This window comes from Conger conger, chromosome 5, assembly GCF_963514075.1.
Source record: "Conger conger chromosome 5, fConCon1.1, whole genome shotgun sequence".
Lineage (NCBI taxonomy): Eukaryota > Metazoa > Chordata > Actinopteri > Anguilliformes > Congridae > Conger > Conger conger.
Genome location: NC_083764.1, coordinates 9058816 through 9071344, shown reverse-complemented (window position 1 = coordinate 9071344; position 12529 = coordinate 9058816). Strand labels below are relative to the sequence as shown.

General features: G+C 44.6%; 1 protein-coding gene across 2 annotated transcripts in view; it reads left to right on the top strand.

Moving 5' to 3' along the window:
* Positions 1 to 9479, top strand: part of fam49a (family with sequence similarity 49 member A) — a 46453-nt gene extending 36974 nt beyond the window's left edge. For both annotated transcript variants that reach the window (XM_061242119.1, XM_061242120.1), the window contains exons 5-12: positions 1402 to 1507; positions 2313 to 2449; positions 2900 to 2977; positions 3818 to 3934; positions 4095 to 4174; positions 5364 to 5490; positions 6045 to 6115; positions 6232 to 9479. In XM_061242119.1, coding sequence (XP_061098103.1) covers positions 1402 to 1507; positions 2313 to 2449; positions 2900 to 2977; positions 3818 to 3934; positions 4095 to 4174; positions 5364 to 5490; positions 6045 to 6115; positions 6232 to 6295 — 780 coding nt within the window. In that variant the 3' untranslated portion in view covers positions 6296 to 9479. The remainder of the gene's footprint in view (positions 1 to 1401; positions 1508 to 2312; positions 2450 to 2899; positions 2978 to 3817; positions 3935 to 4094; positions 4175 to 5363; positions 5491 to 6044; positions 6116 to 6231) is intronic.
* The last annotated feature ends 3050 nt before the right edge of the window (positions 9480 to 12529 follow it).

Sequence of the window (12529 nt, the reverse complement as noted above, 5' to 3'; positions counted from 1 at the left end):
TCCACCGCGAATAGCGGTTTACATCCCGCACGGAGAGACGGCCTTTTACAGAGCTGTTCTGATGCTAGCGCCTCACAGAGACAGCCTTTTACAGAGCTGTTCTGATGCTAGCGCCTCGCAGAGACGGCCTTTTACAGAGCTGTTCTGATGCTAACACCTCGCAGAGAGACTGCCTTTTACAGAGCTGTTCTGATGCTAGCACCTCGCGGAGAGACGGCCTTTTACAGAGCTGTTCAGATGCTAGCGCCTCATGGATTCCCCGCGCCGAAACGCGGACGGACGGCGGCGTTATTTGTATGCGGTCTTCAGAGAGCAACCGTGAAAACGTGCTCGACATAGAAAAAAACGGCTGCGATTTTAGGTGAAGAAAACTGTTCACTAGATCTTGATGGCCTGTAGATGTTTTGGGCAAAATAGTTTAGACTGTAGTTCACTGTAGCAGTGAAAGACATATTTCCAATTTATTTGCAGTAGCAGTTTTTTAGTCGCATACTTATTTATTTCGTTATTTAGCTGACGCTTTCATCCCAAGCGACTTACAGTTGATTAGACTAAGCAGCAGCCAATCCTCCCTGGAGCAATGTAGCATTAAGGGCATTGTTCAGCGGCCCAACAGCTGCCCTGATCTTATTGTGGCTACACCGGCACTTGAACCACCAACCTTCCAGGTCCCAGTTCAGCACCATAGACACTAGGCTATATAGTCTGTCCTTAAATTGTAATTACATCACCTTAAGTATGTACAGTATTTAGCTCTTTGGCCGTGTGAGACTGTAAGGGGCAGCTCTGAGCTGAGGAGACCAGCCTCAGCACAAACGCAGCGCTCTGTAAAGCTAACAGTCAGGGTCGGGGGACAGGGTCAGACCGGCCCCTTTGTTTTGAATCGGGCGTTTGAAGGCGGGGCCCCGGCGTGTTGACACGCCCCCCCTGAACGGCACCGCCGTGAAGACCGTGAAGCAGAACCCCGAACTGGAGCGTTTTACTGTAGACCGTCCCCGGGGCCCTGACCCCGGGCTGGCGGCGGTGTTGTGTGAGTTCAGCCGTACAGCGCGGGGAATGTTCCAGAATGGGGCTCTTTGTGTGAGCCCGTCTGCTCCCTCCAATGTTAAAACGACGGTTTACATTCCACGCGAGAGTTTCACCAACTGTGCGGCCTCTACCTGCAGTAGTGTTTGTTTACAAATGCGTCTCAACTGGGGTGACCTTCTCAGCATTGAAAAATACACTTTTAGATTTGTTTTTTTGTTTTTTTTTGTTTAGTATCGTGGTTGTCTGTCCTGTGTGTTCTGAACGTGGTCATATGGGGAGCAGTGTGTAACTGTTTTGTGTTTGCTGTGTGGTGTGTGTTCTGAACGTGGTTTTATGAGGAGAAATCTCACCGGTGTGTGTGTGTGTTGACAGGCCATACAGAACCCCAATGACATGCTGATGCAGGAGCGGGCGTGGAACTCAGTCTGCCCCCTGGTCATACGGCTGAAGAAGTTCTACGGCTTCTCCCTGAGACTAGGTCTGTACCTGGGGGGTCCTGGGTCTGCTCTGGGTCTCCCTCTCGTTTACTACCCCCCCTAACGCCTCGTCATTCCCCCGCCAGCACGGGGCGTCAGTGTTCATGCCTTTAGGTTATGCCATTTTTACCACTAAGTTTTCTTTCTTAGTACATGTTATGGATGTAATCTATATGCATTCCAAATTATTTAGCAAAAGTATTTGGTTCTTGGGTAGCAGTGGCCATTCATATTATTGCTTTAGTGAAGTGGCATTACACTGGTGTGGTAATGTTGTCTGGGGCTATAGCTCATATCAGAGTGTCTGAAATGATGCAGGAGTGCAAGAGGTGGGTCCCAGAATGAATCTAGAGCAGGGGTCTCCAACCCTGGTCCTGGAGAGCTACTGGGTCTGCTGGTTTTTGTTTTTACCTTAAAATCAGCACCTGTTGAGACCCAGGTAACCAGGTGAGGTGAGTTAATTAATTAAATTAGAGCCGTTGATTACAGTTAATTGCAGGGTAAGAACGAAAACCAGCAGACCCAGTAGCTCTCCAGGACCAGGGTTGGAGACCACTGGTCTAGAGTGAGTCCACTAGCCTATGCTAGTATTGGTATATGTACTTGATGAATCCCTGAAAAATTTATCATTTGGGTCCCTATACGAACACGCATTTCTTATTTGGTTCCTAAAATGAAAGGTTTAAGAGCCTGCGGCTCGTATTAACGGGTGACTGCCGTTCCGTTCCTCCTGCATTGTGAGCGCGGATAACGTATGTAACGCAGTGTGAAGTAAGTCGTGTTTTCCTCCCCCGGTGTGTGACGCAGAGAAAGCTCTGCAGAGCCTTCTGGAGTCGCTCACCTGCCCCAACCTCAGCCCCACGCAGCACCTGGAGAAGGAGCAGGCCCTGGCCAAGCAGTTCGCCGAGATCCTGCACTTCACGCTGCGCTTCGACGAGCTCAAGGTGACCCCGCCCGCCAGTCGTCGCCCGTCGAACCGCGTCCCCAACACGACCGGTCCACTCCTTTTAACCCCGCTTTAAATGAGTTATGATGTAGACAGGAAATTAGTTTAGACCATGGGTGTCAAACTCCAGTCCTGCAGGGCCGCTGTGTCTGCAGATATTTGCACTTCCCTTTCAGTCAATTAATTTAGCCAATTAGGCCCTTGAGAACAAGGTGTGGGGACTCCGTAGCCAATGACTAATGACTCCGTAGCCAATGTCCATAAGCCACTGCGGCCCTCCAGGACTGGTTTGGTGCCGCTGGTTTAGACCAATGTTTTCTGCTCTGTGGTTGTCCGTCTTGTGTTAAAACCGTGAACCCTCTATATTAATTTAACTGTAACATTTTCTTTGTAATGTTTCTGTGTACATTTAACTGTAATTGTAACATAACTGTAACCCCGCCCCCAGATGAGGATCCCTGCCATCCAGAACGACTTCAGCTACTACCGGCGAACCATCAGTCGCAACAAGATCAACAACATGAACGTAAGTCTGGGGCTTTCCAGGATGTGAACAACATGAACGTAAGTCTGGCGCTTTCCAGGATGTGAACAACATGAACGTAAGTCTGGGGCTTTCCGGGATATAAATAACATGAACGTAAGTCTGCTGCTGCTTTCTAGGTTGACCGGCCCTGATTGTCTCAGTGACCTCATCTCATCAGTAAACACCGCTTCTTACGTTGTTTTTACGTGGAGAGATGCAGGCCATTCCCCTGGGACTCGTGGGAACGCGCGCGGAGTCGGTGTGATGTCTATTAGGGGGTTCATTACCCTGGGGAATTCATACTCCTGGATAATTAATATTATGGACTTAATTAATTGGCTTAATAACTCTTACAGTGATGCTGTCATCTGATACGAAAGAAGGCATTAAGTAGATTGGACCGTTCTCTCGTCCTGTTCAGGTGTTCTTGTGACCGTAAAATGTCAGGTGCCTGCTTGTCAGCCAGTCATGTGTACAAATTGCGCAGCACTTTAAAATGACCTAAATGAAAACGCTTTAACACTTTTTAATATGCTTTAACATGTTTTTATTGTTATTACAATGACTACTTTCTGATTATCTGATTTGAATTTTCTCGCTTGCTCTTGAGGTCCCTCCTAAAGTTAAATCTGTAAAGCTGTGCATAAATAAAAATGGGAAGTCTTATTACCTAATTACTACATGCTTATTATATGTTTATTAACAGTTTAAAAAAAAAATCCTAGTTACATTCATTGTTTCAGAGTTAACCGGGGATATTAGCATGGTGAGGCTCTCAGAATTGGCACTTTGCTGTGTTTTAAAAGGTACTCAGAAAGCGCTGTTCTTCTGTGTTTGCAGCTGGACATCGAGAGCGAAGTCAACAACGAGATGGCCAATCGAATGTCCCTCTTCTACGCCGAGGCCACGCCCATGCTGAAGACCCTGAGCACAGCCACCACGCAGTTCGTGTCTGAGGTAGCTTTCCCTCGCGTGTCGGAGGTGTTCGATACTTTCTGAAATGTATATTGTTATTAATCATTTATCGTTATTGGTTTCACTGGGTGGTGTATCGGTGTTTGTATTGCCTGACTCCGTGCAGAAGCTCATTGTATGTGTGTGTGGGTTTAATGTGCAGAATAAAACGCTGCCCTTGGAGAACACCACAGACTGTCTGAGCACCATGGCCTCCGTGTGCAAAGTGATGCTGGAGACTCCGTAAGTCTCACCCGCTCACAGTGAACACGCACACACACACACACACACACACACACACACGGGCAAAGTCTCACTCGCTCACACACGGGCAAAGTCTCACTCGCACACAGTTAACACGCACACACGGGCAAAGTCTCGTTTGCTCACGGTGAACACACACACGTGGGCAAAGTCTCGCCTACTCGATGTGAACACACACACACACACACACACACACGCACGGGCAAAGTCTCGCCTGTTTCGCTGTGAATGTGCGCAGTGTCTGACAGTATCAATCTGAGAGACTGAGACAGATGGGGAAGTGTGTGTGTGAGACTGAATGGAGGTGATGTCATTAAAACAGATTTTTTTGTTCTTTTTAATCTTGCAGTTTCCTTGTTGGTAGCGTGTGTGTATTTTATGTATTAGATGTGTGCATTGTTTCTGTTTAGGCTGTCTTTTGTGTGTGTATTTTATGTACTGATATTTTTGTCAGATCTGTCGGTCGTATGTGTATTGTATGTTTATTTCTCTACTCTGTGTGTGTGTGTGTGTGTGTGTGTGTGTGTGTATTGTGTGTGTGTGTGCGTGCGCTTGTGTGTGTATTATATGCTCATGCGTATATTGTATGTGTGTATTGTGTGTGTGCGTGCACGTGTGTATTATATGCTCATGTGTATATTTTGTGTGTATTGTGTGTGTGTGTGCATGCGCGTGTGTATTATATGCTCATGCGTATATTGTATGTGTGTATTGTGTGTGTGTGCGTGCGCGTGTGTATTATATGCTCATGCGTATATTGTATGTGTGTATTGTGTGTGTGTGTGCGCGCGTGTGTATTATATGCTCATGCGTATATTGTATGTGTGTATTATATGCTCATGCGTATATTGTATGTGTGTATTGTGTGTGTGCGTGCGTGTGTATTATATGCTCATGTGTATGTTGTATGTGTGTATTTGGTGTGTGCGTGTGTGTGTATTATATGCTCATGTGTATATTGTATGTGTGTATATGCTCATGTGTATATTGTATGTGTGTATATGCTCATGCGTATATTGTATGTGTGTATATGCTCATGCGTATATTGTATGTGTGTATATGCTCATGCGTATATTGTATGTGTGTATATGCTCATGCGTATATTGTATGTGTATTATATGCTCATGCGTATATTGTATGTGTATATTTGGTGTGTTGCCCGCCACAGGGAGTACACGAGCAGGTTCAACAGTGAGGACACCCTGCTCTTCTGCATGCGGGTGATGGTGGGCGTCATCATCCTGTACGACCACGTTCACCCGGCCGGAGCCTTCACCAAGTCCTCCAAAATCGATGTGAGCCCCCGCTCCAGCCCCTCCCCAACCCCCCGCTCCAGCCCCTCCCCAATCCCCCCGCTCCTCCTTACCCTCCCACGCCCTGTCTCAGGCTGCTAGGGAGCACACTTACCTCATCCGGTCGCACCTCTTAATTTTAGCAGGGAACAGAGAGTCTGTGCTTGTCTCTCCGTCTGTAGCACGCTGCTCTGTTAGCAATGATGTGCAATCTTTTCCCCGGCCACTCTGTGCCTGTGGGTTTGTGAAAACACTTTATAAATATAAGCCATTGTCATTACATTACAAGTACTAAAAGGCCAATTGATTTGACCTGTTTTGAAACTTTTGTTATTACAATTATTTTAATCGTTGTTGCTGTTGTTAATATTACTATTATAAGTTGTGGTAGTATTAGTGTTTTTATGGGGATGTTAATAGATTGTGTATTAGTGTTTGATTAAGCCATTTATTTATGCTTTTCCCAAGCATAAATAATTGATTGAGTGTGTGTATATATACTCAGCTAGCACTTTATTATGTATTTATTAGACTTATTTTTTGTTTTTATTCTGCAGATGAAGGGATGCATAAAGGTGCTGAAGGACCAGCCTGCAGACAATGTTGAAGGCCTTCTCAATGCCTTGAAGTAAGTCAGTCAAGTCTCCGAAGTTTTTGAAAATTATGTTCATATTTGTGCCCCCCCCCCCCTACGCATATAAATTCGTAGAGCGGTTAATGACATTAATATTTACAACTTTTCAGGTTCACCACAAAACACCTGAACGACGAGACGACTCCAAAAGCCATCAGAGCGATGCTTCAGTAACGTTTTTTTATATGAAGAGGATCCGTTACTGACCTCAAGAGATGTACATGTTTACATAATTTAAGGACTCGATGTTAATACTTGTGTGTATTTACATAGTCAATCCCTCCTGGTTACTGAAACTTATAGAAAATGTACCTTTATTCTGAGATTAATTGCCTATACTGTTTGTTTGTTGAAGCACAAATTAATGACCTTTCAGCCTTACAAACTGAATCATGCAAATTGCTTGGCTTGCGACGTTTTGGACGTTACTCCGGTTACCGCACGTGAAAGACTGTAAGGGGTGAAACCGTCGGTTGTTCAGTATACTCTGAGAGCTTCGTAGGGTAGCTGTGACCACTTACTTGCATATTGCAGAGATGTCGTTGGTGTTTAAATGGTTCTTTTCTGTGAGCAGTAACTGACAAGAAAGGTGGTTGTGTGTGTCACGAGAAATAAGTGTACCAAATGTGTGTCTGTGCGAGTGTGTGCGCGTGTGTGAGTGTGCGCGCGTGTTTTTACATTTTAAACCATATGGCAGCAGAGGTGGGATTATTTTGTGTGTGTGTGTGTGTGTGTGTGTGTGTGTGTGTGTGTGTGTGTGCGCATGCCTGTGTGTGTACATGTTGCTTTGTTTTTGCGTTGTTTTTTTGTTTTTTGTTTGTGATATTTCAGCGTCTAACATAAATTCATTGCTTGAAAATACAGCTTTAAATTCAAATAAAAAATGTGACAGTAAGTATTTTTAACCGTGATATGAAGTGGATCAAGGCAACATTCCCTTGGAGGTGTCCTTTCTTCATGTAGCATCCTGTGGCTATGTGCGATAGCTTCTGTGCTAAAAGAGTGGGTAGCGTTTCGTGGCCTACTTTTTGGGGTTTTCTGTTCTCTCAGTTCTCACAATCGACAGAGTATGAATCGGACCGAGACTTCTGACAATGTAAAAGCAAGGCCGTGCGTGAATCAACCAACATACAAACTGTCGACACAAGAGCAACAACTAAGATCCAAGTCGCCTATTCGTTCTTTAGTTAACCGATAGCCTACAGCAGATTAACTTTTAAGAGCGGTTGCAGTATAAACTTTTGAATATATGTAATTATCTTGCTTGCAGGGGACAAACGTAAAACAAGTATAATTTGCCAGTTTTTGTAACCGCATTACAGTTTATAACATTCTCATTTCTCAACGGAGGGAATAGTCTTTACTTTAATTGTGGCAATACTTATTCGTAAAGTGCAGCTGAGTTGAGTTAACTGTATTGGCTTTAGATTGTTGCGGCTCTATAATCATTCGGACGAGTTATTCGCTTATTAATGCATTTGGGATGAGTAAAGTAATGAGGTTGCGGTTTGGTAGATAAGAGACGTTGCGTGCCTGTGGCGATAATGACGGATGATGATGTTGCAGTACGTGTGGACCTATCGCATTAAAGCAGGGTCTCTCTTTACTGCACGACTGCACACCAGAGCTACTGAAGCATGGCGGATGGCATGCAGTAAGTCTTCTAACCGGCCAGCTGCTTACGCGTGTAATTACCCCTGTGATTTAGCCCATGTAACTTTACATTTATACGGACCTGGAAGTCTTGCTGGATCGAGGCTCCGCAGCAGTTGGTGTGGATTGTGGAAGCCCGGTGGTATTCAGAACTATGCGCTGAAATCGCCTGTTTTACTCGCGTAACGAGATTATTATTATTATTATTGCCGTAGCTGTTCGCTTGCGTTGAACTCTTGCTTCGTCTTGCCAGAACTGGTCTCACAAGTCATTAAAAAAATATATAAATATTCAAGGATGATAGAGAGTGTGAACGAATGTCAAATCAAATTACACCAGTTGCATGTACTGCCCTTAAGCGTTAAATATGACGTCAAATATGACGTCTGGAGGTGGAAGTAGTTAATTGGTCCACATTGGTAGACGTGCATCTCCACTGCTTGCTCTGAACTGGTGGACCAAATTAAGTAAGAATTTACCTGTCATCTTTGCAACCTGAAAAGGAGGCGTGGTTGCTGTTCTTTCCAAAGTAAGCCCCAATGGCGTAGATATTATTTTTATTTTGATAATCTGATTTGTACTTGGGAAGACTGGTCAGTATGAGCGTTTCATTTGAAGGTTGAAGCGCTCGCTCGCACAGAGGGGGAACGGCATTCATTTGAAGTTAGGCTAAATACCGGGATATACTTGCCTTGAGCTGAACCTGTGTACTTTTGTTTTTGTGTGTTATTTTTTCTTCTCATACCATTATCTCCTGTTGATAATTGTTGACCAAAGTGGCATTAAATATAGGTTTGGGTACCCAAGATCTTTGTGCTCGTCTATGCAGGTATATGTGTCTATAAAAGGTGTAATAGGGATATTAGTATTGACCGCAAGAAAAAACTGAAACAAGAGAAAAATGGTATAAATGAAGTTTTATGAATTTGAAACACTTAAATTATTTGAAATATCTAATAAATATAAGTGATGTGATGGTCTGGGTATCATTTGTAGTTAGAAGGGTCTTTCAGTTGAGTTGATAGATGGGCGTTGCTATTGGAAATATTGTCCTCAGAATAGATTATGATGCATAACGTGACCGGAAAGGTTTATACAAATTCTTTTTCATTTTTTTCAGTCATATAGAAACCACTTTTGGGCTTCACACGTCATTCACGTATCACCCCATGCATTCCCGCATTTACACACATATAGACTAAACAAAACAATGTGCAGTTACTATGCGTTTGCTTCATAAATAAACATTAGCCATAACTAACAAAATGTAAGAATATGCACCATATGTACAATGCCCGTAGTATTAAATAGACATTTTTAGTCGTGTGTGCTATTCCGTGTTGTGTAATCAATGCATTTTTTTCTCCATGCTAAGAGATTTAAAGAATAAATGTGACACGTGGGTGAGTGCTTTTAAAACGGCATTACCTAAAATGCATCGGTTGTCATAAAACATAAGATTAAACCAAATGGAGTAATCCCATCAAAATGTTTGTAAAATTCCCTCCAGTGTAGCAAAAAGATGCCACCTTTGAAGAGTTCAAGATAAGCTAAATGCAGGTTTCATTAAATGTTTGTTTTAACTGATGCTGTTCTCTGTTCAGTAATTTTGAAAAAATGATTAAATGTTCATTATTGGTTTTTGCTTTATATTGCATATTGAATGGATGTGTGAATTGAAAATAAAAGTTGGTACATTTCTTCAGCTTGCATTGTGTGTTTTCTTGATTTCGCTTGATGCTGATTTCAGTTGTGTGTCAGCTATTGGTGTACGATCAGAAATGGAATGTTCCTCGATTCTAATGCTGGTGTCACAAAACGCCACTGGTCATGGAAATTAAAGGAGATTTGGGCCAATCAGAACATTAGAAAAAAGGTGTCAATTTTATAGTGTTCCCGTAGTTCCAATATATTGGCATTTCTGTAGGAATAACGACCTGGCGGCCATGTAGGAAAGCTCTGCCAGACATTAATGGCGATTTGACATTCATAATATGTGTCATCGTGTTGAGGAAAATGGACCTATTGCCATATGAAATTAGAGGGGGCGGTGGATTGTGCATCCCTTCAATAACTCCCTTCCCATCTCCCTCGTCTCATCTGCAATGACGAAAGCTACGAGGAGACAGTGACGCTTCTGTGGAAAAAAATGTTTTACAAATTGCTATTTAATTGTGGGAGGGCAGCCGCGTGACTTGTTCTAAATCTGTTGGTTTTTCACATTCAGAGGGGGAATTTTAAAAACTCCGGCAGGCTGTTAACGTGTCATCACTTTTATATGAGTTCTCCAACAGAGCCAGGAAAGTGTGTCCAGAATCCAGCTTTATTTGCCTGGATTAACATGCCTGTAAACCCGAACTGAGTGAAGCCAGTAGGCTATGCCATGCTGCTGGGTGTGTGAAGCCCACATAATGGCATTACTCCTGTGTTTCGTGAGGATGGGAAAGGGGTAAATTAAAATCTCGCGATGGGGGCAATCGCTGTGATGAAGTTTCTGCCGTGGTTTGTGGCTGCGCCCTCTCGCCCTCTCCCCTCCTTTCAGAAAACAGCCCCCTTGTGCAGTCTTGATGCATCTTCTCCGTGAAGGTTTTATCAAAGGTGTTAAAGGAAGAAAGATTGCAATCTCAGCTATTAGCTTCTACCAGGTTTTAGCCTAGCGCGGCGCTACTCAACTCCACGTCCTGCGGGCCGCAGTGTCTGCAGGCACTTGCACTGATGTTTTCTTGCTCAAAGGAAAGACCAGGAGTTCCTTTCCTCGACTTCTAGCACCTAGAAGGAACATTTAAGGGGTTGGAATGTCCTTAAAGATGGCGGACCTCGATCGATTTCCAGGTCAGGGGCGAAGAAAGGAAAAAAGTGGAGAGAAATAGATGTTTGTAATGAGCCCAGGGGGCTGAGAGGCCTCTCGGATCTGACCTCTCCAAGACCCGCGCAGGTTCCAATGCCCACAAGCACAAAGCTACCCCATTGGCAGTCGGCTGTTGCGCTCTCCGCAACCCATTTAATCAGGAGGTCAGGGGAAACAAGCCAGCTCCTCCGCAAAGCTTCCAGGTCAAAGGTTATTTAGATGCCACATGGCCACATTCAGTAGCCATCTGTGGAGCTAATGCACCTACCATCTTTTTAAATAAAATCTCTGGCCGCCATTATTCCCCCCTTTAACCGCTGCCATCTGTCACTCCTTTCAAATCCGCCCGGTTAACTGAAATCGTAACGGGTCTTTGATGTCCTCGAATGAGAACAAATATGAATTTTTAAATAAAGCACGTTTGCGCGAAAAAGAAACGTCGCGGAGGGTCAGTCGCTATTCCCGTCCCGTTTTTTATTTGAACTAGGGAGAGCGGGAAAGCCGTACGTGCCCAATTCGGTTTCCAGAGAAACAAACAGAGAGAGGAAAAAAAAAACTCAGCCGGTGAGGGAAATCGTAGGCGGCTAGAAAATAGAGCTTGCTTTCATGGACGTCGAGAGCTCTGCCGCTCTCCCTGAAAGGCGTGACGTGCCGGAGGAAGGCTCCAGGCCCTCCTCCCTGCAGGTCACTCTTAGTGGACAGGGGGCTCGGACGTATCGGCCGTCTTCCCGGAGTGCTGAGCGGGAGAAACGGGAGCCGGCTCGTTTTTCAGATCGATGGCGCTACCGCCGCGACCCGCGCGCCGTCTCCGGTTACGCGCTCGCGCCCGGGACTCCGGATCGATCGGGGCGGGCGGGAGCGGTGGCGTCTGCCTCCCTGACACCCCGTGACAAACCGGGGCGTCTGGGCCAGCGCGCTAACGTGGCATTAAAGACGGATCACCCACTGCATGTAAATACCAAATCAGCATAAACTAGCATGTACTGTAACTGTGTGTATGTGTGTGTGAGTGTGTGAGTGTGTGTGTGTGTGTGTGTTCAGATCCAGCCTGTCCATTAGGACATACATTCTAACCACCTTGAGCCCTAGCATGGTTAAGGGGCCCATTTTTATTATTTATTTTGTGTGTGCACGCAGTCTTCCTCGTCAAATAGCAAAAGACCACCTCAGTTTCTGCAGGCTTAGCTTAAGGAAGACAGGGGGAAAGGCGAGGATGTTTTTGCTGTAAACATTCTTCTGTAGTGACTATCATTCATCAGGACCCAGCACGGTTCCATCTGGAAGCATGGATCACGTAAAGTCAAAATACGCCAGTGTTTGGTTTCCATCGCCGTGCACGCTTGGATACCCATGGCAACACTTGTCTTTATGTTGGTCACACAGGGTTCTTACAGCTCCAACATCCTGTGAAAAATGTTCTGGAAGTTTCCAAAAGAAAAGACTTGAGTCAACTCAAGTCTTTTCTTGATACGACTTGACTTGTGCAGGTTTACGATTTGCCGCTAAACGCATCAATGACAGATTACGAAATGTGTCTCACACACACACTCTTTCTCTCTCTCTCTCACACACACACGCACACACAGTTGCACTACCAGTAAGGACACAGGCTAATGACTTGGTGACAACCTCTATGTCTCTGTGCATCATGTCTCCTTATACAGTACCTTGGATTAAAGTATCTGTGCAGGTAAAGATTATTTTTTCAAACTGAACGAAACAGACAGAGAAAGCAGTCCCTTCATCTTCACTCTCCTCAACATGTGTTCCTTGCATTTTTTATTTTTTTTTGTACTGTAATTTCTTTTTCAAGTCGGTAGAATACAAACCATTAATCATCAGGTTTGATCCGGCAAGCTTTTCCCTTTTGATATGTTAAACAGTAAGACAGGAATAAGCACGGCAGC